Below are 22089 nucleotides of genomic sequence, written 5' to 3'. Positions count from 1 at the left end.
TGGCTCAGGGCTGTCGTCCCCCCCCCCCCCCCCCAACCCCCCCCATCCCCTGGCTCAGGGCTGTCCCCCCAAGTCCCCCCCAGCTCAAAGCTGTCCCCCCCCCCAGACAACCCCAACCCCCCAGCTCAGGACTGCCCCCCCCCGTCCCCCCCAGCTCAGTGCTGTCCCCCCCCCCAGTCCCCCCCGTCTCAGGGCTGCCCCCCCCAGCTCAGGGCTGTCCCCCCCAGTCCCCCCCTGTCTCAGTGCTGCCCCCCAGCTCCGTGCTGTCCCCCCCCCCAGTCCCCCCTATCTCAGGGCTGTCCCCCCCCCAGTCCCCCCCCAGCTCAGGGCTGTCCCCCCCCCAGTCCCCCCCCGTCTGAGGGCTGCCCCCCCCCGCGCAGGTGGAGGTTCTGGACGGCCCGGACGAGAACGGGGAGATGTTCACGCGTCCCGGCAAAATCTCCGACTACTTCCCGAAGCCGTACCCCAACGCCGAGGCCGCCCGCGCCGCCAACAACGGGGCGCTGCCCCCCCGACCTCAGCTACATCGTCAACGCCCGGTAAACGGCGGGGGGGGGGGGCACATTCCGTGGCTCCCGGACCCACGGCGGAGCTCGGGATCCTCATCAGAACCCCCCCCCCCGAGGGGAGGAGGACCCCGGCCTCGCTGGGGTTTTTTTTTTGGGGGGGGGGGGGATGCTCTGCTGATTTTGACCCCTCCCCGCAGGCACGGGGGGGAGGATTACGTCTTCTCCCTCCTCACGGGCTACTGCGACCCCCCCCGCCGGCGTGACGGTGCGGGAGGGGCTGCACTACAACCCCTACTTCCCCGGGCAGGCCATCGGCATGGCCCCCCCCATCTACAACGAGATCCTGGAGTTCGATGACGGTGAGAGGCACCCGGGACGTCCCACGGGGTGGGGTGGGTGGGTGGGGGGGGCTGCGGGGGTCCCCAGGGTGCTGAGACACGGCCCCCCCCCCCCCCCCCCCCAGGCACCCCGGCCACCATGTCGCAGATCGCCAAGGACGTCTGCACCTTCCTGCGGTGGGCGGCGGAGCCGGAGCACGACCACCGCAAACGCATGGGATTGAAGGTGGGTGCCCACCCCGAGGCGGGGGGGACGGCGACACGCAGCACCCCCCCCTACGGTGCCAAACCCCCCCCCCCTCCCCAAAATCCATCCTCGACTCCTTTTTCTCCCCCCCCCACAAGATGCTGATGATCTCGGGGCTCCTCATCTCCCTCGTCTACTACCTGAAGCGCCACAAATGGTCCGTGCTGAAGAGCAGGAAAATGGTCTATCGGCCCCCAAAATAGACGGGGGGGGGGGGACACACACACGTGCACGCACACAGAGAGCGGGGTGCCCCCCCCGCCCCCCCCCTACCCCGGCTGCACCACGCACACCCCCTGGGCTGAGGTGGGGGGGGGACACACACACGGAGGGGGCACAGCCGGCACCGTGTGCCCCCCCCCCTTCCCCCCGCGGCCCCTTATCAAGCGTCGCCCTCCCCGGGAAGGCGGCGGAGGGTGGGGGGGGCCGGGGGGGGGGGTGTCTGCGCTGGGAAGGGAGGGGGGGGCGCGGAAATAAAACGTGGATATTTCGAGGGGACGGCGCAGCGTGGTCTCTGCCCGCGCCGTGCCCCCCCCCCCCCACCCCGGACTTCGCTTGCCGTCGCCCCCATTTCGGGGGGGGGTGGGGGGTGAATTAGGGCCCCCCCCCGCCCCGTCCCTCAGCCCCCGCCGGCAGCAAGGCCTCTGGCACGCCGATGGCTTTATTGGGACAACCCCGGCGCCGCTCCCTGCCGGGGGGGGGCTCCGCTGCCGGCACAGGCTCCCAGGGACCCCCCCAACCCGTCCTGGCACTGCCTGGGTGGGGGGCTGGCCCCCGTGTGCCCCCCCCCCCCAGTGTCCGTCCTGTCCCGGCTGTTGGTGGTGGTGGGGGGGGGGGTCGTCTCTCCAGCCACCGCAAGCGTCCCCCCGGTGCCGTCTCCGACCCCGGCGCGGGGTGAGCGGCCGCTGTCCCCGCTGTGTCCCTGTCCCCCGGTGTTGGGGGGGGGGGGGGGGGTGTCTCAGTGGCAATTCTGGCACCGGGGGTGGCACCTCTGTCCGTTGACGTTGCAGCGACACCCGCCACTGGTGTCCCCGGGACCCTGGCGATGGGGAGAGCGGGGACACGGTCAGGGTGGGAGCTTCCCCCCCGCCCCCAGCCCCCCGCCGCCATCGCTGGGGCCGGCTCTGAGAGCTCCTGGGGGGGAGGGGGGTCAGAGTGTGTGTGTGGGGGGGTCCCTGCTGCCCACTCCCCCCCCCCAAAGCCGCTCACCCGGGGTCCCCCAGCGCGGCCCCTTGGTCACCCAGCAGATCTCGGTCTGGCAGACGGTGCAGCGGATCCAGTCGCAGCCGTCCTTCTTCTGCACCACGATGCGGCACGTGGGGCAGTGCATGGCCTCCCCCAGCTGCACCAGCGTCTGGGGGGGGCACACAGGGGGCCGTGAGGGATGCAAGGATAAACTCCGGCCCCCCCCCGGACCCAGCTGGCAACCCCCCCCCCCCCCATCACCTGCAGCATGTCGGTGGTCTGCCGCGCCGCCGCGTCGTTCTGCGCCTGCAGCCGCAGGTCGTCCTGGTACTGGCGGCAATTCCTGCCCTCGTGGATGGCCTTTTGGGAAGGGGGGGGGTACGGAGATGGCACCGCTCAGCACCGCGCACCCCGAGAAAGCCGCGGCACGGCGGGGGACACGCGTGGCCGGGGGTGTCACCTTGCAGAGGAGGCAGTTGAGGGCCCGGCAGATGGGGCAGCGGAACTCGTTGACGGAGTCCTCGTAGATGCACCAGCCCCGGCAGTCGGGGGTCTTGCAGTGGAAGCTGTCGCGGCTGCGCCGCTCGGCCAGCACCAGGCTCCGCTCCAGGAACCGCCGGTATTCCTCCGGAGACACCAGCTGCGGCACCCACGGGGTCAGGATGCGGCCCCCCTCCCCGGGCAAACCCCCCCCCGGCTCTGGACCCCCGGGACTCACCGCCCGGATCTCCCGCTCCTGCAGGTGGCTGCCGCAGGCGTAGGAGTCGTCGCGGAAGGGACAGGCCACCGCCGGCTCCTCGCTGTAGTTGATGACCTGGCGCAGGCATTCCCTGCCGGAACAGTCCCCGTCACCGCGGGGGTGGGTGGGGGGGCCGGGGGGGGGGGTCTCAGGGCCGGTCACCGCAATGTTGGGGGGGTTGGGGGTGGTCACTGCAAGCGCTGGGGGGAGGGGGAGGTCTTGGGGCCAGTCACTGTGACGGTGGGGGGCTCGGGGCCCGTGGGGGGCTCGGGGCTGGTCACTGTGGTGTGGTGGTGGGTCGGCGGGGGGGGGGGGCTCGGGGCTGGTCACCACAATGTTGGGGGGTCTCGGGGCCGGTAACTGCAATGGTGGGGGGCTCGGGGGCAGTCACCGTAACGGTGGAGGGTCTCGGGGCCAGTCGTTGCGATGGCGGGGGGCTCAGGGCCGGTCACTGTGATGGGGGGGGGGTGGGTGTCTCAGGGATGGTCATTGCAATGGTGGGGGGGGGTCTCGGGGCTGGTCGCTGCGATGGTGGGGGGGCTCAGGGCTGGAGGGGGCAGGGGGCCAGTTGCCACAATGGTGTGGGGGGGGGGTGTCTCAGGGCTGGAAACCACAAGGGTGGGGGGCTTGGGGCCAGTCACCGTAATGGTGGGGGGGGGTCTCGGGGCTGGTCACCACGATGGTGGGGGGTTTCGGGGCCAGTCCCTGTGATGGGGGGGTGGGTCTTGGGGCTGGGGGGGGGGGTTCAGGGCTGGTCACCCACGATGTGGGGGGGGGGGGGTGTGTCTCAGGACCATTCACCTTGATGCGGGGGGGGGGGTCTCGGGGCCGATCAAGGCGACAGAGGGGGGTTTTAGGGCTGGTCCCTGCAAGGGTGGGGGGGGTCTTGGGGGGCCATTCACCGCGATGGTGGTGGGGGGGGTGTCTCGGGGCCGATCAAGGCGATGGAGGGGGTCTTGGCTCCCCCCGGGGTGGGGGTCTGGGGGGGGGGGGGGGGGTGTCGTTACCTGCAGAAGTTGTGCAGACACTCGCGCAGCAGCACCCCCTCGCCCGGGGCCACCCGCTGGTAGCAGATGCGACACTCCAGCGCCTCCCGGTTGGGGCACCAGCACCTCCTCCTCCAGCTCCAGCAGCTGCTGGAAGTTCTTCAGCCGCTCGGCCTCCAGCGCCTGCCGGCCAGAACAGCCCCGGTCAGTCCCGGTCAGTCCCAGTAAGCCCCAGTCCGCCCCAGTTCCCCCCAGCCCCGCCACCAAGCCCAAGCCGGGGCTCGACATCCCCACAGAGGGGTCCAGGACCAGCATTCGCCACCTCCAGCACCCGGAGGGGACACCCCACGGGGACTGCGGCTGCCACCGGGAGAGCCGGCGTGGCCCTGGGGGCGGGGGGGGCCACTCGTCCCAAGTCCCCCAGGGTTTTTCGGTAGCCACGGGGAATGGCGGCGCGCGGGGGAGTCGGGTGTGGCTTTGCAGGGACCCCCGCGGCACGTCCCTGTCCTGTCCCCGAGGGGCGCGAGCACCAAACCCCGGCACCGCTGGGGACCCAGCGGCCCCCCGAGAGGGTCGGGGGGGGCGTTTCTGGGGCACTTTAACCTCTTTGAAACCCTGCGAGCTTTCTGTGGCGGAGGCCGGCGGCGGAGGCGAGCGCGTCCCCGGGGAGGCGGCCGGAGCTCGGGCTCTGGTGACGCCGCACATCGCGCCAGCGCCCGTGGCCATTGCCACGGTCACAGACCCGCTCCCGAGCGTCACCCGCGTGGGGCTCCGCGCTTCGCCCACCCCAGGCCCCCTCCCCGGCAAAGCGGCATCTCCGGGGCCCCTCCGGCCCCGCTCCGACACCTCCGTGTCCTCCCGATGTCCCCGGGGCTGGAGGCAGCACTGCAGGGGGGTCTCCCCCGAGCGGAGCAGAGGGGCAGAATCCCCCCCTCGCCCCCCTGCCCACGCTGCTGGGGATGCAGCCCAGGCTGCGGGGGGTTTCTGTGCTGCCAGCGCATGGTGCCGGCCCATGGGCAGCGTTTCCCCCCTCCCCAGCCCCCCCAAGCCCTTCTCTCAGGGCTGCTCTCCATCCCCCCACCCCCAGCCTGGGCTGGCACCGGGGGCTGCCCCCACCCCGCGCCAGGACCCGGTTGGACCCCAGGGGGTTCGCAGGGACCCACTTCTCCAGCTCATCCCTTTCATCGCCCAAACACCCCCCAGGCAGCCCCCCCCGGCGCCGCAGAGCAGCCGGCACAAGAAGACGGCAGAGCCGCGCTGGTGGGATAAGGCTTTAATGGGGGCAGGAATCTGTCCGCGGCCCCTTTTGTCGGGGGGGGGGGGGGGGCACAATCCAACACCCAGGAGCCAGATCCCACCCGAGGGTCCCGTGTCCCCCCCAGCGCAGGGGCGAGATCTCCAATGCCAAGTGCAACACGGAATCACCGAACCTGTGCCCCCACCCCTGCCGCGGGACACCGGCGGCACCGGGAGCCGGAGGGACCCGTGGCACGGAGCGCCCTGGCCGATGGCCGCAGGCGGTGCCGGGCCCACACCAACACGGCTCGGCCGGTGCCGGAGCTGGGGGAGCGCAGGGCTCGCGACGGCCAGGACGGGGAGGGTGGCACCGGGGACCCCCCAAGCCCACGGCCGCACCTCAGCCGACAGCCCCCCGACCCGTTCCCATGGGTGCCACAGGGCCGGCGCCTCACAGAGACGGAGACCCCCCCCCCCCAGAGCAGGGACCCCCCCGAGCCTGAGACCCCCCCAAAACACGGCCCCCCTGAGCCCGAGACCCCCAGAGTACGAACTTCCTGAGCCTGAGACCCCCAGAGCATGGCCCCCCCGAGCCTGAGACCCCCAGAGCACAGATCCCTGAGCCCGAGACCCCCAGAGCATGGACCTCCTGAGCCTGCGCCCCCCCCAGAACACGGACCCCTGAGCCTGAGACTCCCCGAGTACGATCCTCCTGAGCCTGAGACCCCCAAAACACGGCCCCCTCGAGCCTCAGAGACCCCCAGAGCATGGCCCCCCCGAGCCTGAGCCCCTCAGAACACAGACTGCTGAGCCCGAGACCCCCACAGTACGATCTTCCTGAGCCCGAGACCCCCAGAGCACAGACCCCCGAGCCTCAGAGACCCCCAGAGCACAGACCCCTGAGCCCGAGACCCCCAGAGCAGGGACCCCCGAGCCTCAGAGACCCCCAGAGCACAGACCCCTGAGCCCGAGACCCCCAGAGCACGGACCCCCGAGCCTCAGAGACCCCCAGAGCACAGACCCCTGAGCCCGAGACCCCCAGAGCACAGACCCCCGAGCCTCAGAGACCACCAGAGCACAGACCCCTGAGCCCGAGACCCCCAGAGCAGGGACCTCCTGAGCCCGAGACCCCCAGAGCAGGGACCCCTGAGCCTCAGAGACCCCCAGAGCACAGACCCCTGAGCCCGAGACCCCCAGAGCACAGACCCCCGAGCCTCAGAGACCCCCAGAGCACAGACCCCTGAGCCCGAGACCCCCAGAGCAGGGACCTCCTGAGCCCGAGACCCCCAGAGCAGGGACCCCCGAGCCTCAGAGACCCCCAGAGCAGGGACCTCCTGAGCCCGAGACCCCCAGAGCAGGGACCCCCGAGCCTCAGAGACCCCCAGAGCACGGACCCCCGAGCCTCAGAGACCCCCCCGATTACAATCTTCCTGAGCCTGAGACCCCCCCGAACACGGACCCCCTGAGCCTCAGAGACCCCCAGAGCACTGCCCCCCCGAGTACGATCTTCCTGAGCCCCTCAGAGCACGGACCCCCTGAGCCCGAGACCCCCCCGAGTATGATCTTCCTGGCCCTGAGCCCCCCCCCCAAGAGCACGGACCCCCTGAGCCTGAGCCCCCCAGAGCACGGACCCCCTGAGCCTCAGAGACCCCCAGAGCAGGGACCCCCTGAGCCCCAGAGACGCCCAGAGCACAGAACCCTGAGCCCGAGACCCCCAGAGCACGGACCCCTGAGCCTCAGAGACCCCCAGAGCAGGGACCCCTGAGTCCCAGAGACCCCCAGAGCAGGGACCCCCTGAGCCCCAGAGACCCCCAGAGCACAGAACCCTGAGCCCGAGACCCCCAGAGCACGGACCCCTGAGCCTCAGAGACCCCCAGAGCAGGGACCCCTGAGTCCCAGAGACCCCCAGAGCACGGACCCCCTGAGCCCCAGAGACGCCCAGAGCACAGCCCTGCTGGGCCCGAGACCCCCAGACTACGATCTTCCTGGCCCTGAGCCCCCCCAAGAGCACGGACCCCCCCAAAGCTGAGCCCCCCCCGGGAGCAGCCCCAGGCCGAGCACCGTCAGTGCCGACGCCGCCGGCACGTCCCCGAAGCCCCCGCGCGTGGGAGGACGGCAGCGGGGACGGCCACCCCTCACCTCACACCCCCCCCCCGACCCCAGAGCGGGGCTCAGCCCCCCCGCACCGTGAGCCGGCGTGGGGGGGGGGCCGGGATGTGCCCCCCTCCCCACCGTCGCCCCTGGCAGGAGCAGCAGCGTGCCGACGCCGTTACCCCGGGAGCTGCTCCCGCGCTCCCAGACCCTCGCGCTCCCCCCGCCAGCCCCCCAATTTCCCCCCTGGAGCGAGCGGCGCGTTCCTCCCCCCCCCCCCCAGCCCCACAACAGCTCGGGGACGAGCGCGGACCCCTGCCCCCCCCGGCTCTTTTGCAGCAAATTCCTGCAGCGACTCTAGGGGCTGAGCAAAGGGGGGGCCGGCGGCAGCCGCTGGGCGCACGTCGGGGCCGGTTTGGTGGGCACCGGGTCCCGGCGGGCACCGGGGGGGCCCTGATGGGCACCGGGGGTGGAGGGGGGGGGGGGAGGAATTGGGAGGGGGCGTCCGGGCGGGCCAGGCACGGGGCGGCTAGCAGAATTCGGAGGACAGATGGATGAAGTCATCCAAGGAACCCGAGCCCAGGACGCAGTGCGCAGCTGAGCCATCCTCTCTCCTTCCCTTTTCCCAGCGGCATCGCGGCACAAGAGAAAAAAGAAAGAAGAGAAGGGTTTGGTCAGTGGCGGAGCCAAAACCGCCCCCCACCCCCGCACCGCCGTCCCCGAGTCCCGCGGCACGCCCCGACCTGCGGGGTCCCATCGGAGGAGCCCCCCCCGACACGTGTCTGTGAGACGGGAAACGGCTTCCAGAGAAGGGGGAGAAAGCGCGGCCCTGGCGGCTCCTCGGCGCGGGGCTGCCGACGCGACGCGGCGCGCGCCGCCAACGAGGCGAGAGACGACGGGACCACGCTCGGGGACGCGTCCCTGCCCTGCCACCCATCGCCTTTCGCGCAGCCGCGGCGCGGACGGATCCCGGCGGCGACGTCCAACAGCCAGCGGGCGACGCGGCGCGTCCCCGGGGAGCCCCTCGGTGGGGGGACGAAGCCCCCCCGTGACGCCCCTCGGGGTTGTCCCAGAGGCAGGAATCCGTCCGCCCGCGACACCTCCGCGCCCCGCCGATGCCCGATGCTCCCCGGGTGGGTCTGTCGCGGAGCAGGGGGTGTGCAGGGAGCCCCCCCCTTACCTGCTGGTACTGCAGGATGCCCTCCTGCTCCTGCTGCATCCTCCACAGCTCCGTCTCGTCCGGTTTGTAGCCGCCGGGGACCACGTAGTCCTCGGGACGGTCCGTGCTGCACATCTCGCAGCCCGGCCGCGTGGGCTTGTTGATGAAGGTGCATTTCGGGCACGACCAACCCGTCTGCGGGGGGACACAGGGGATGCAGGAGTCGGGAAAAATCCTCCGGAGAGAGGGAAGGGGTGGGGGTGGGGGGGCGCGGATAGGACGCGGAGGGAGCGCCCACCCTTCGCCGCGGGCCACGTACCGGCACCGGGGAGGGCAGGCTGGCGGCAGCGGGCTTTGGTTGGGCACCGAAGAGGTCGCCGAGCTGCAGCGCGTCCAAGTGCTGGCTGATCTCGGCGACGTCCATCTTCCTGCCCGTCTCATCCCCCCAGCCTGGGGAGAAACACCGGGGAAAAGGGACGTCACAGCCCGCCCGGGGACCGGCGCGGGGTCCGTGTCGTGCCGGGGGGAAACCTCGTCTCTCCAGGGAAGAGGCTTCTCGTCCCCGGGCGGGGGACATGGATGCTGGGGACCAGCCCACGGCGCTGAGCCCACTCCCGGCCCCACGGAGCCCGAGCGGTGACAAGAGGAGCGTCCAAGGCGGATTCCGGACCCCTCCTCGCTTTCCGTAAAGAGAAAAACGCCAGGAAAGGCAGAGCACAGGGGGTGGGAGCAAGCGGTGGCTTCCCAAGACGGAGGGTATCGGCTTCTCCCTCCCGGAGAAGCCGCTCAGCCTTTTCTCCCGACCCTGCGAGACACAACCCGGAATTTCCCCCAAAGGAAGACGCCGCCTTTTAAACGCGACCCCCCTGCGCGCGCGCTGCTGGAGATTATCGGGATCACGCTAAAACAGATCCGACCTACAGCTCCCGTCCCACCCCCCCGTCAGGCCACGCGTCACCCGAGGAGGGCGAAACCTGAGGCCAACGTAAAAGGGAAAATAAGCGCCCCAAAGAGGGGAGATTTTTCCCCTAAAGAGAAGATTTTCCCCTGGGGAGATTCTCCACAGAGACCAACGCTGGAACCAGGACGGGAGCCCTCTCTCTCTCTCTCTCGTTCTGTCTCTCCTTCTCTATCCCCCTCTTTCTTTTTCTTTTCTCTTTTATTTTCAAAAGGCGAGGCGAGGCACGCCGTGCCGCTTGCCGTAATTCGCATTAGCTCTCACCAAGCGCCGCTTGCCGCAACTCATTGCATACCTCTCGCGGATTGGCGCGAGGCGTACCTTACTCGCCGTAATTGGCTTTTTATACCCAAGCAATTACCGTGGAGCTAATTAAGACCTCCGCTAACGCCCGGCCCCGGCCCGACCCGGGCTGCCCTCCCCGCCGGCGGCCGCAGGGAGGAGAACCAGACCTTTTTTTGGAGACATGTTGGGCAGGGTGTTGTATTTGCGGCCGTCGGCGGCGGCGCGGGCGGGCGAGGAGGTGGATCTGAGCATGACCTGGGCCTGGTCCTCCTCGTAGCGCTGCTCGGTGAGGTCGGCCATCTTCGCCGAGAGGAGGTAGAGGAAGGCGGTGTCGCCGTCCCCGCGGATGCCGTAGGAGGACACGGTCCGTTCGTCCACGCACAGGCACTGCCCGATGATCCAGCGCTGAACCAAGGGGTGGAAGCCGTAATCCTGGAAGACCTGGGCAGCGGGAGAAGCTCGGAGGTGAGCCCCCAGCCACGGCTTCCCCGCAGGGGGACGCCGCCGCGCTGGCACGCCTCGGCGAGCCTGCGGAACTGGCGAAAAGCCGGCTCCCCCAAAGCCGGAGGAGAGGGTGGGAGAGCCCCGGGGGTCCCGTCCCCCAGCCGGGACGGGGGGGGTGACGCCCTCGCGCCGCTCCGTACCTGCTGCTTGAGCGTGGCTATCGTAGTGTGAGCGCGGACCCTGATGGTGATGCTGGCAGAAGACGTCGCGTCCTCCACCACCACCTTCATGCTGGAGAAGAGAGGGGGATGCCGTTAGAGCGGGGGCTGCCGGGCTCGGCGGTGTGGGGGCGGGAGGGGGGCGGTCCCGGTGTCGCCGCTCGGCGCCAGCCGCTCGCCGGGTAACGACGCTGCGAGCCGCCGAGCCAAGGCCACCGGCGGCGACCACAGAGAGTCCCGCAAGTCTAACGCCGGGTTCCAGCCATGATTCCTGTAGGAAAGCCCCGGGAACCGGGACAGGCACCCCCAGCTCACCCCTGCGTCCCCCACCTCCCGCGTGACGCTCACGGGGAACTCGTTTTCCCCCCCGTGTTGTTAATTCGCTGTTCCAGCCTCATCCTTGCGGCCTCCACGGAGAAGCCCCTGGCCCAGGTTGCCCAGAGAAGCTGTGGCTGCCCCATCCCTGGAGGGGTTCAAGGCCAGGTTGGACGGGGCTCGGAGCCACCTGGGCTGGTGGGAGGTGTCCCTGCCCAGGGCAGGGGGTGGCACTGGGTGGGCTTTAAGGTCCCTTCCCACCCAAACCGTTCCGCGATTCCATGACACAGCCTTGGCAACGGCCTCCGCCGTGCACGTACGTACAGCGAGAGAAAATATCTCCTTTTCCTTCCTTTACATCTGGTGCTTCTTCATCTCCCCGAGCCTCCTCCTCCCCGCTCCGTCCCCATGATAAACTATTCCCCTTCCCCGCCCTGGTCCTTCCCAGGCCCCCCCTCGCCCCCCGGGTATCTCTCCTTCCACCCGGAGCCCCAGCTTTTCCAGTTCTCCGCTTGAAGATGCGTTTCACGCCTCTGCTCGTCCCACCCCGTCCCCGACGCAGAGGGACCGAAGCCGGGTTTCCCAAGCGCCAACAAGACGGAAACCCGCAGGCAGCGCTGGCATCTCCACCGCGCGTTCCCCGCCTTTTCTCCGCGTGATCCCCCCACTTTTCCTAAGGCCCCCCAACACCGAACGCGTCGAACAGTGCCGTCGGCCCCACCTGAGCCACCCGCAAAGAGGACCCTTATGAAATTCAGCCGGGGCAAGCGCGGGCTGCTGCCCCTGGGGAGGGACAACCCCCCGCAGCAGGACAGGTTGGGGGTGACCCGCTGGAGAGCAGCTCTGTGGGAAGAGACCTGGGAGTCCTGGGGGACAATGGGATGACCACGAGCCAGCGATGGGCCCTCGTGGCCAAGAAGGCCAATGGCATCCTGGGGGGCATCAAGAAGAGCGTGGCCAGCAGGTGGAGGGAGGTCATCCTCCCCCTCTGCTCTGCCCTGGGGAGGCCGCACCTGGAGCACTGGGACCAGTTCTGGGCTCCCCGGTTCCAGAGGGACAGGGAACTGCTGGAGAGGGGACAGCAAAGGGCTACTGAGATGCTGAGGGGCTGGAACACCTCTCATGGAGAAAGGCTGAGGGATTTGGGGCTCTTCAGGCTGGAAAAATGACAGCTGAGGGGGGACCTTATCAACGCTGATAAATACTTCAAGGGGGGTGTCAGGAGGATGGGGCCAGGCTCTTCTCAGTGGTGCCCGGGGACAGGACAAGGGGTAACGGGCACAAATGTGACCATAGAATCATACAGTCATTCAGGTTGGAAAAGACCCTCGGGATCATCGAGTCCAACCATCAGCCCCGCTCTCCAGAGTTCTCCCCTGCACCACATCCCCCAACACCACGTTGGAAACGGCTCTTAAACACCTTCAGGGATGGCGACTCCACCACCTCCCCGGGCAGCCCGTTCCCGTGTCCAACCACTCTGTCTGGGAAGAATTTCTTCCTCATGTCCAGCCTGAACCTCCCCTGCTGCAGCTTGAACCCACTCCCTCGTGTTCTATCGCTGGTGACCCGTGAGAAGAGACCAGCCCCAACCTCTCTACAACGGCCTTTCAAGTAGCTGTAGAGAGTGATGAGGTCTCCCCTCAGCCTCCTCTTCCTCACACTAAACAGTCCCAGCTCCTTCCATCGCTCCTCATCAGATTTATTCTCCAGGCCCTTCACCACCTTCGTTGCCCTCCTCTGCCCTCGCTCCAGCACCTCGAGATCTCTCTCCTGTTGAGGTGCCCAGAACTGGACACAAGACTCAAGGGGTGGCCTCACCAGTGCTGAGTACAGGGGGACAATCACCTCCCTGCTTCTGCTGGTCACACCATTTCTAATACAAGCCAGGATGCCATTGGCCCTCTTGGCCACCTGGGCTCACTGCTGGCTCACGTTCGGCTGCGTGTCAATTGGAACCCCCAGGTCCTTTTCCGCCAGGCAGCTCTCCAGCCACACTGCCCCAGGCCCGTACGTCCATGGGGTTGTTGTGGCCCAAGTGCAGGACCCGGCACTTGGCCTTGTTGAAGCTCGTACCGTTGGCGTTGGCCCATCGGTCCAACCTATCCAAGTCTCTCTGTAGAGCCTCCCTGTCCTCATGCAGATCAACGCTCCCGCTGAGCTTCGTGTCATCTGTGAACTTGCTGATGACACGCTCTATGTCCTTATCAAGGCCATCAATAAAGACGTTAAACAGAAATGGTCCCAACACTGAGCCCTGAGGGACACCACTTGTGACCGGCCGCCAGCTGGAGTTAACCCCATTGACCACCACTCTTTGGGACCGTCCAGCCAGTGCTTGATCCAGCAGATCGTATGCTCATGGCCTGGATGAGCGTACGAGTTTTTCCATGAGAATTCTATGGGGGACAGTGTCAAATGCTTTTCGAAAGCCTAGGTAGACAATGTCCACAGCCTTTCCCTCATCCAATAATCGGGTCATCTTGTCATAGAAGGAGATCAGGTTCGTCAGGCAGGACCCGCCTTTCCTAAACCCATGCTGACTAGGCCTGACCCCCTGCTTGTCCATTAGATGAGTTGTAATGGCACTCAAGATGATCTGCTCCATGACCTTCCCTGCTACCGAGGTCACACTGACAGGCCTATAGTTTCCCAGATCCTCCTTTCTGCCTCTTTTGTAGATGGGCGCTACGTTTGCTCCCCTCCAGTCCATTGGGACCTCCCCAGTTAGCCAGGACTTCAGGTAGATCATGGAAAGCGGCTTGGCGAGCACGTCCGCCAACGTCTGGAAGTCCCATCCCAACACGAGGAGGAACTTCTTTGCTGTGAGGGCGGCAGAGCCCTGGCACAGGCTGCCCAGAGAGGTGGGGGAGTCTCCGTCTCCGGAGACATCCCAAACCCGCCTGGACGCATCCGACCTGCTCTGGGTGCCCCTGCTCTGGCGGGGGGTGGCACTGGGTGGTCTCCTGAGGTCCCTTCCAACCCCCACCATCCTGGGATTCTGTCTCCACAGACGCCTGGGCTCTCCGCTGGGATACACAGGGCTCCGTCCTCTGCCGGCTTTTGGCGGGTCACCAGCCCGGAGGAGGCGGCTCCCTCCCGCTCCACGGCACATCGCTTTCCTTCCTCAAGGCTTTTAAGGCAGCGTTTTTGGCATTCCCGGCACGGCACCCCAGCACCCTCCGGCTCACCGACCCGCTCCGGGGCACTCGGCAGTTGTCCAACACAAGTCCTCCCAGTTCCTCCCAGCGTTTACGCCGGAATCCCTCCGGTCTCGATACGAAATTGGTGTTTTAACTTTCCTGGAGGCTTTTTACAGCCGCGCGGCGCCGGGGCAGCGCTCTGGAGCGCGTCCCCGGGCAGAGAGGAGCAGGGACAGGGGGAGGCTGCTGGGGGGGTGTCCCCACGTCCCCGCCGGCAGGGGAAAGCTGCCCCAGCAGCTGGTGACAGCCCCGTCGCCCACGGCTGTGACCGAGCTGAGCCGGAGATCCCACCGGATCAGGTCCCTGCCGCCCAGACGGGCCCAGCCTCTGGATTCCCGGCTTTTCTGGTAGCGTCCAACACCCTGCCCCCGTATCCCCCCTCTCCTTCCTCCTGGGAGCCGGGGAAGAAGCAGAAATCCTGGGATTCCACATTCCTGCGGGAAAGCCGGGGCTTCCCCAGCACCAGCCGCCCGTTTCCCGCTCCTGCCGGGACCGATCCCGCCTGAGGGCAGAGGGATTCATGGAGCAGCTCTGCTCCAGGGGCTGTGCTGGCTCCAAGGGACACACAAAGCCCTGCACCGTCACCGCTACAGGCAAAATGGTGTGAAAAAAGACAGATCCAAGGGCCGCACAGCGCAGGGACGTGGGACAAGCGACCCAAAGGTCTGCCCGCAGAGCCCGGCACGGCACCCACGGCTCCATGCGGGGCAGGTTGTGCTCCGTGGGGCGGACGCCGAGGATCAGGCCACGGGACGAGAGGGAACGGCCTCCAGTTGCGCCAGGGCAGGTTTAGGATGGATATTGGGGAAAATTCCTTCATGGAAAGGGCTGTCGGGTATTGGAAGAGGCTGCCCAGGGCAGCGGGGGAGTCGCCATCCCCGGAGGGATGGAAAAGCTGGGCAGACGCGGCGCTGAGGGACGCGGGGTAGCGGTGGGTTTGGCAGCGCTGGGCGGATGGTTGGACTCCATGGTCTGAAAGGTCTTTTCCAACCTGGACCATTCTCTGATTCCATGGTCTTGGCTCCGAGAACGCGCCGGCCGGCAGAGCTCACCTGATCTCCTCCGAGGGGTAGTTGGACTCCTTGAAGAGGATGCTGAGGGTGGCTTGTTGGCGAGCCAGGGCCACGGCGCACCGGGCGGCCGCCTCCTCGTCCCCGTACTCGATGGCCTGGGCGAGCTGGAGGGCCAGGTCCTCTGCGGCGGGGCAGAGAGGGAGAACCGTGAACGGCAGCCGGGCTGCAAACACCCTCCCCGGGGCTCGGCGCAAATGCGGCCACCCACGGCACCGGCCTCGCCGGCACCCGGAGGGGCCCGAGACTGTGTCTGCCACAGATTCACATCTAGAAACAGCAAATCTGGTTCAGTTTGGCATGGAAACAGCAGTGTCACAGCTGGCCACCAGCATCCTGGCCTGTGTCAGGGACAGTGTGGCCAGCAGGACTGGGGCAGTGATGGTCCCCCTGTACTGGGCACTGGGGAGGCCCCACCTCGAATATTGTGTCCGGTTTTGGGCCCCTCACTACAAAAAAAGACACTGAGGTGCCGGAGCGGGTCCGGAGAAGGGCAACGGAGGTGGCGAGGGAGCTGGAGAAGGAGGAGAAGGGTCTGGAGAACTTGTGAGGAGCGGCTGAGGGAGCTGGGGGTGTTCAGCCTGGAGAAAAGGGGGCCGAGGGGAGACCTTCTCGCTCTCCGCAGCTCCCTGAAAGGAGGGGGCAGCCAGGGGGGGTCGGGCTCTTCTCCCAAGGAACAGGCCACGGGACAAGAGGGAACGGCCTCCAGTTGTGCCAGGGCAGGTTTAGGATGGATATCGGGGAAAATTCCTTCATGGAAAGGGCTGTTGGGCGTTGGAAGAGGCTGCCCAGGGCAGTGGGGGAGTCGCCATCCCCGGAGGGATGGAAAAGCCGGGCAGACGCGGCGCTGAGGGACGCGGGGTAGCGGTGGGTTTGGCAGCGCTGGGCGGATGGTTGGACTCCATGGTCTGAAAGGCCTTTTCCAACCTCAGCGATTCCATGATTCCATGATAAAAGCGCTTGCCACCAGCCACAGCCGGGGGAGCAGCAGGACCCGGGTCTGAGCCCTCTCCCACGGAGGGCTCGTAACTCCCGGGGTACCGAAAGAGCGGAGAAACCTTCCCCCCCGGCCCCTGCCCCCGAAATACCTTTCTCGGCAAGCTCCAAGACCAGAGCTTCCTCCGGATCCTGATCGGCAGAGACGCCCCCGGCAGCCGCGGGCAGGGATGAGGCCTGGGACGCCAGCGTGGTGTCCAGGGCTGGGGGAAGGCAGGAAGGCATCAGCGCCGCCCCCCCGAGCAGCCACCGTCCCCCACCGTCCCCACCCCGGGGAGAAGATGCACCTGGGCCGCACGAGGCCGTTTGAGGCGAAGGTGACGGCGACCCTAATGCCCGTCCCAAGGGCCGACACCCCAAGAGAGCAGCGTCAGGGACAGCCCAACGTCCCCCCGAAGCCTTTGGCCGCCGCTCCCCTCGATTCCCAGGAGCGGGAGCGAGGGAGCAGCCGCGCACCGCGCTCCTCCGGCTCCCCACACCTCCCCGGCGCCGCCTGTCTCCCGTCCAGCGAGCGGCTCCCTCCCCGCGCGTGGGGCTGGGACCGTCCCCCCTCTCGCCACACCACCTCCTGGGGTCCCCCTGGGATGCTCCAGGAACCCTCCCGCCATCCCTCTGCAGCTGCGCAGGACTTAACGTCACGGAGAAGGAAGGGGCCGAGGTGTTTCCCCGGCTCTCGGGGAGCCAGGTATCGCGCACCCAAATTATTTTACGGCAGGACCAGCCCCCGGGGCAGCCGCCCGCACCTTTCTGCGCCTCCCGCAGGGAGCTGCTGACGATCGTCCACCACTTCTGCGCCTCCCGCTCCTCCTCGAAGGTGAAGACCATGGGCTCGGCCGGGGAGCCGAGGACCGTCAGCTCGTGGCACGCGGGGCTCCTCACTTTGTAGGCGACGTCCTTCAGGTCGTACTCGGCGACGGTCTGGGGGGGGAGAGCGGAAGGACGAGAGGGGTCAGGCCACGATGAAGACGTGCTGCATGGAGACGCACCGGGCACGGGGACAACCCCCCAGCGTGGTGTCTGGGCCAGGACATGGGGACACGGGGCCGTCCCTCTGCTCCACGATGGTTTCATGGGATCACGGAACGGGTTGGGCGGGAAGGGACCTTAAAGAGCATCGAGTCCAACCCCCTGCCCTGGGGGTTTTCACCGGGACCAGGTGGCTCCGAGCCCCGTCCAACCTGGCCTTGAGCCCCTCCAGGGATGGGGCAGCCGCAGCTTCTCCGGGCAACCTGGGCCAGGGGCTCACGCCCCTCACAGCAAACAATTTCTGCCTGAATTCTCACCTAAATCTCCCCTTTTCCAGTGTAAAACCCTTCCCCCTCGTCCCGTGGCTCCCCTCCCTGATAACGTCCCCCCCCCCGGGGACACGCAGGGCTACACACAGCCCTTCTCACGCCTTTGCCGCCACGTCCGAGACGACTCGGGTGCCGGGGGGTGAAGCCAATTCCTTCCCCCTTTTACGAGCCTTGGGAAAACCCTTCCCCACACCCCCCAGGGTGCTTTCCCCGTTGTCCTCTCCCCCCCCCCAACCTCGGCAGCTCCCAGCGCGGGGAGAGCCCCCGGCCGCCCTTGGGGTGCCCCAGCCCGGCTCCCACCCCGGGGGACACCGTTTTGGGCTTCACGCCGGAGCTTTCTATTCTGCTTCTGGTAAAATGGCAGCTGGGGAGGAGGCGGGGAGGGAAGGGAGGGCTCTGCGCAGGCACCTGCGGCCGCGGGCAGCGAGCAGGAAGAGTCCAAGCGCCGCTTCGATCCGTCTACCAGTCTCTCAGTGCCGCCCGCACCCTACGGGGGGCTGGAAGGGAGCCTATGGGGGGCTGGAAGGAAATTCCAGAGCAACCGCTGGTTTCCTTGCCCTTCCTCCGAGTTCCAAGCCCTGCCGAGTCCCCGCTGTCCCCCCCGTCCCCGAGAACGATGTGGGGGTGAAAAAAAACAAAAACAAAACAAAACCAAAAAGAGAGAAGCGGATGAAAAGTGCCCTCCCCGGGGGCGGCTTTCCCTTCGGTTTGTCGGTCCGGATGGGAAAACTGAGCCCGGAGCAGCTGCCGGGGCTCCTCCGCCCCCGTGTCCCAGGGGAGGGAATCAAAGCGAGGGGGGAACGGAGCATTTTGGGCCGTGGAACGGAGCCTGGGGACGCGCCTTTGCCAGGGCCACCATCCGAGCCGGAATGACACTGGGCCCCGCAGCCCTGCCCGCTGCCTCTGCCGCCAAAACGTCCAGAAAAACGCGGTTTTGATCCCAGGCTGCTGCCCAGGGAGCTGCCCCCGTCCCTGTGGGGGGCAAGGGAGGTGGTGGGAGCGGGGAGGTGGGCTGCGGAGCCGCTGGCGATGGCTACCCGCGGCCAAACGGGCACCTCCAGCTCATCCTCCACCTTCATCAGATCTAGGAGCCGCTGGGCAACCAGCCCCGGGGCTGGGACGGGAGGTTTCAGCTCTTTAACCTCTCCTGAGGCCGAGGATCCTCTGGCAGAGCAGAGGACACCGGACGCGGAACCTTGTCCCAGTTCCCAGCCCGCCGCGGGCTGAGCGGCTCCCGGAGCCGGTGGAGGCTCCTCCGGGCATCCCAAGAGCTGATTCCCTTCCCACGGGCACGGCCCGGGATCCTTCCCTGCGGGAGCTGCCTGCCAGCCGGAGCCCGGGCAGGGATCCCACGCCAGATCCTAGGCAGGGATCCCACACCGGAGCCCAGGCAGGGATCCCATGCCACATCCCGGGCAGGGATCCCACACCGGAGCCCAGGAAGGGATCCCATGCCACATCCCGGGCAGGGATCCCACACCGGAGCCCAGGAAGGGATCCCATGCCGCATCCCGGGCAGGGATCCCACACCGGAGCCCAGGAAGGGATCCCACGCCAGATCCCGGGCAAGGATCCATGCTGGAGCCCAGGCAGGGATACCATGCCACATCCCGGGCAGGGATTCCATGCCGGAGCCGTGCCGGCACACCACGCCAGGGCAGGCAGACGGCACCGCGGCAAGCAGAGGCCGGTACGATCAGCCGGCGGGCAGAGCAGCTGGTCCGACACCACTCGCCACGGGGGGCCGGCACGCGTCTCCGGAGGGCAGATGGCCCCCGGCGGGGAGGACGGCTCGGCTGCCACCTGCCACCGCTCGCCGCGGGACTGTGACCTTGAGAGGGGAGAAGGACGGCGGGGATCGGGTCCAGGCTCCCTGGAGCCTGGCCGGGGGCGGCGTTTCCCTCTCACGCTGCCGCCTGGCTCAGCCCATCCTGGCTCAGCCCATCCCGGCAGAAACCGTAGCCGAGGTGGAAGCGAAGCGCAGCAGCGGCCGCGGTGACGGCTGAGCAGCCGGTGTGTGCCGGGGCGGCAGGAACCATAACGGGATGGGGAGGCGAGCTGGGACCCACGCAGCCTCCCCGGCACTGTCACCTCCCTGGCACCACCGTCAGCCTCTCCGGCAGCACCGTCACCTCCCCGGCACCACCGTCAGCCGCTCCGGCAGCACCGTCACCTCCCTGGCGGCACCGTCACCTCGCCAGCAGCACCATCAGCCTCGCCGGCACCACCGTCACCTCCCCGCTTGGGTTTTACCCAGCACTTCCGTGGCTGGAGCTGCACAAAGCGTGGCACAAAGCGTGGCAGAGCCGGCAGGAACAGCCCCACATGAAGCCAAGAAAGGAGGACAAGAGGGAACGGCCTCCAGTTGCGCCAGGGCAGGTTTAGGATAGATATCGGGGAAAATTCCTTCATGGAAAGGGCTGTCGGGCGTTGGAAGAGGCTGCCCAGGGCAGTGGGGGAGTCGCCATCCCCGGAGGGATGGAAAAGCCGGGCAGACGCGGCGCTGAGGGACGCGGGGTAGCGGTGGGTTTGGCAGCGCTGGGCGGATGGTTGGACTCCATGGTCCGAAAAGTCCCTTCCAACCTGGACCATCCTCTGATTCCCGGCTCCCCATCGCAGCGGGGGGTTCAGCCATCGCCAGGACCCGCAGGGCTCCATCACGGTGACTTGGGAAGACAAACGCCATCACTCTGATCATCCCTGCCCTTCCTTCTTCTCCCCCAGCTCCGGATGTCGAGCACGACGCCATACAGCCTGGACCGTGACGCCACACGGCGTGGACAATCCCTGCGGGCAGTTGGGGGTTCTGTCCCGGCTCTGTCCCCTCCCGGCTCCCTGTGCCCCCCCAGGCCCTCGCGGCAGCCGGGCTCCGTGCAGGCGCTGCCCAGCGGTAACGGCAACAGCCCCCCGTGACCAGCACGGATGCAAAGCAGAGCCCCATCCCGGCCACAACGGAGAAAATCGCACATGATCCCAGAATGGTCGGGGGTTGGAAGGGACCTCGGGAGACCACCCAGTGCCACCCCCCGCCAGAGCAGGGGCACCCAGAGCAGGTCGGATGCGTCCCGGCGGGTTTGGGATGCCTCCGGAGACGGAGACTCCCCCACCTCTCTGGGCAGCCTGTGCCAGGGCTCTGCCGCCCTCACAGCAAAGAAGTTCCTCCTCATGTTGGGATGGAACTTCCCATGTTCCAGTTTGTGCCCGTTACCCCTTGTCCTGTCCCCGGGCACCACCGAGAAGAGCCTGGCCCCATCCTCCTGACACCCCCTTGAAGTATTTATCAGCGTTGATAAGACCCCCCCCTCAGCCGTCTTTTTTCCAGCCTGAAGAGACCCCAAATCCCTCAGCCTTTAAGGAAGCCTAATTAACTCAGGCTAATTAACTCCGTCCCAGCCCAAACCGGCACATTCCCCACACCCAGCGTGGGCTCGAGGTAGCCACAGGAGCGCGCTCGGTGAATTCACGGCGGTTATTCTCCTCCTAAATCCAAAACACAGCACTACACCAGCTACCGGGAAGAAATTCCCTCTATCCCAGGCGAAACCAGGACATGGCGCCAAGGCCTTTTCTGCCCCTCGCCGCGAGGGCCTGGGGGGGCACGAGGAGCCGGGAGGGGACAGAGCCGCCCCCGCCTGCCCACAGGGACGTTCCGTACCTTACGGCGTCAGGGTCGGTACATGGAGCTGGGGGAGCAGAAGGAAGGGGGGGGGGATGTTCGGAGTGATGGCGTTTGTCTTCCCGAGTCACCGCGACGGCGCCCCGCGGGTCCTGGGGACGGCGGAGCCCCCGCCTGGGCGGGATTCCTTGCTTGGCTTTGCTCCGATCGTTAAAGCGTCTTTATCTCAACTCAGGAGTTTTCTCACTTACGCTCTGCTGATTCTCTTCCCCGTCACTAACGGGGGGGGGGAGAGAGCGAGCGGCTGAGCGTCCGCACGGGGTGAGACCACCACAGACCCCTCTGCTCTGGGGAAACCCCCCCTGCGGTGCTGCCTCCGGCCCCGGGGACATCGGGAGGACACGGAGGTGTCGGAGCGGGGCCGGAGGAGGCCCCGGAGATGCCGGGAGGGCTGGAGCCCCTCTGCTGTGGGGACAGGCTGAGAGAGCTGGGGGGGTTCAGCCTGCAGAAGAGAAGGCTCCGGGGAGACCTTCCAGCCCCTTCCAGGCCCTCGAGGGGCTCCGGGAAAGCTGGGGAGGGACTCTGGAGCAGGGAGGGGAGCCACGGGACGAGGGGGAAGGGTTTTAAACCAAAAGAGGGGAGATTGAGATTAAAAATAAGGCAGAAATTCTCCACGATGAAGCTGGTGAGCCCCTGGCCCGGGTTGCCCCGAGAAGCTGTGGCTGCCCCATCCCTGGGGGGGTTCAAGGCCAGGTTGGACGGGGCTCGGAGCAACCCGGTGCCGGTGAAGGTGTCCCTGCCCATATCCCGGTGCCGGTGAAGGTCCCACCTCGGTCCCGACCCCCGGCCACCGGAGGGCTCCCCCCACCTCGCGGCTCCCCCCCTTCCCCGGGTCTCACTGTGCCGCCGTCCGCCTCTGTGTGCCGCAGGCCGAGGCGGAATCGCCTCTGCCCGCCGTCCGCCGCTTGGACGCTGAGCTGCAGGCGGAGGGCGGCGGCGGCCGGTAACGGTGGGAGGAGGCAGGGCTCCGCCAGCCCCGCCCGTACCGCCATCAGCACGGTGGGCGGCGGCGGCGGCGCCGGAGCCGCGGCCGGGGCCGGGGCGGGGGCACCGGGCAGAGCCATCGCCGCCGCCGCCGCCTCCTCCTCCTTCCTCCGCTTCCGCCGGTACTTCCGCCCGGCGACGGGGTCCGGCGGGAA

At 67.8% G+C, this 22089-nt stretch overlaps 2 protein-coding genes across 2 annotated transcripts; one reads left to right on the top strand and one right to left on the bottom strand.

Moving 5' to 3' along the window:
* Positions 1–360: 360 nt before the first annotated feature.
* Positions 361–1510, top strand: LOC128903803 (cytochrome c1, heme protein, mitochondrial; the record flags this gene model as incomplete). Its single annotated transcript, XM_054187696.1, is given in 6 exon segments — positions 361–506; positions 508–539; positions 707–755; positions 757–868; positions 973–1073; positions 1193–1510. Coding segments are annotated over 6 exon segments (545 nt in total), but the record flags the coding sequence as incomplete, so codon positions are not given.
* Positions 1511–2052: 542 nt separating this feature from the next.
* On the bottom strand, positions 2053–22064 carry SHARPIN (SHANK associated RH domain interactor). Its single transcript, XM_054187695.1, is given in 15 exon segments — positions 2053–2133; positions 2281–2448; positions 2541–2639; positions 2740–2919; positions 2998–3109; positions 4026–4120; positions 4122–4187; positions 8512–8685; positions 8810–8940; positions 9901–10174; positions 10378–10468; positions 14966–15107; positions 16072–16182; positions 16723–16897; positions 21790–22064. Coding segments are annotated over 15 exon segments (2124 nt in total). The 5' UTR covers positions 22015–22064.
* Between the last annotated feature and the right edge of the window lie 25 nt (positions 22065–22089).

This window comes from Rissa tridactyla, unplaced genomic scaffold (assembly GCF_028500815.1).
Source record: "Rissa tridactyla isolate bRisTri1 unplaced genomic scaffold, bRisTri1.patW.cur.20221130 scaffold_631, whole genome shotgun sequence".
Lineage (NCBI taxonomy): Eukaryota > Metazoa > Chordata > Aves > Charadriiformes > Laridae > Rissa > Rissa tridactyla.
This window is presented reverse-complemented; position numbering and strand designations above follow the sequence as displayed.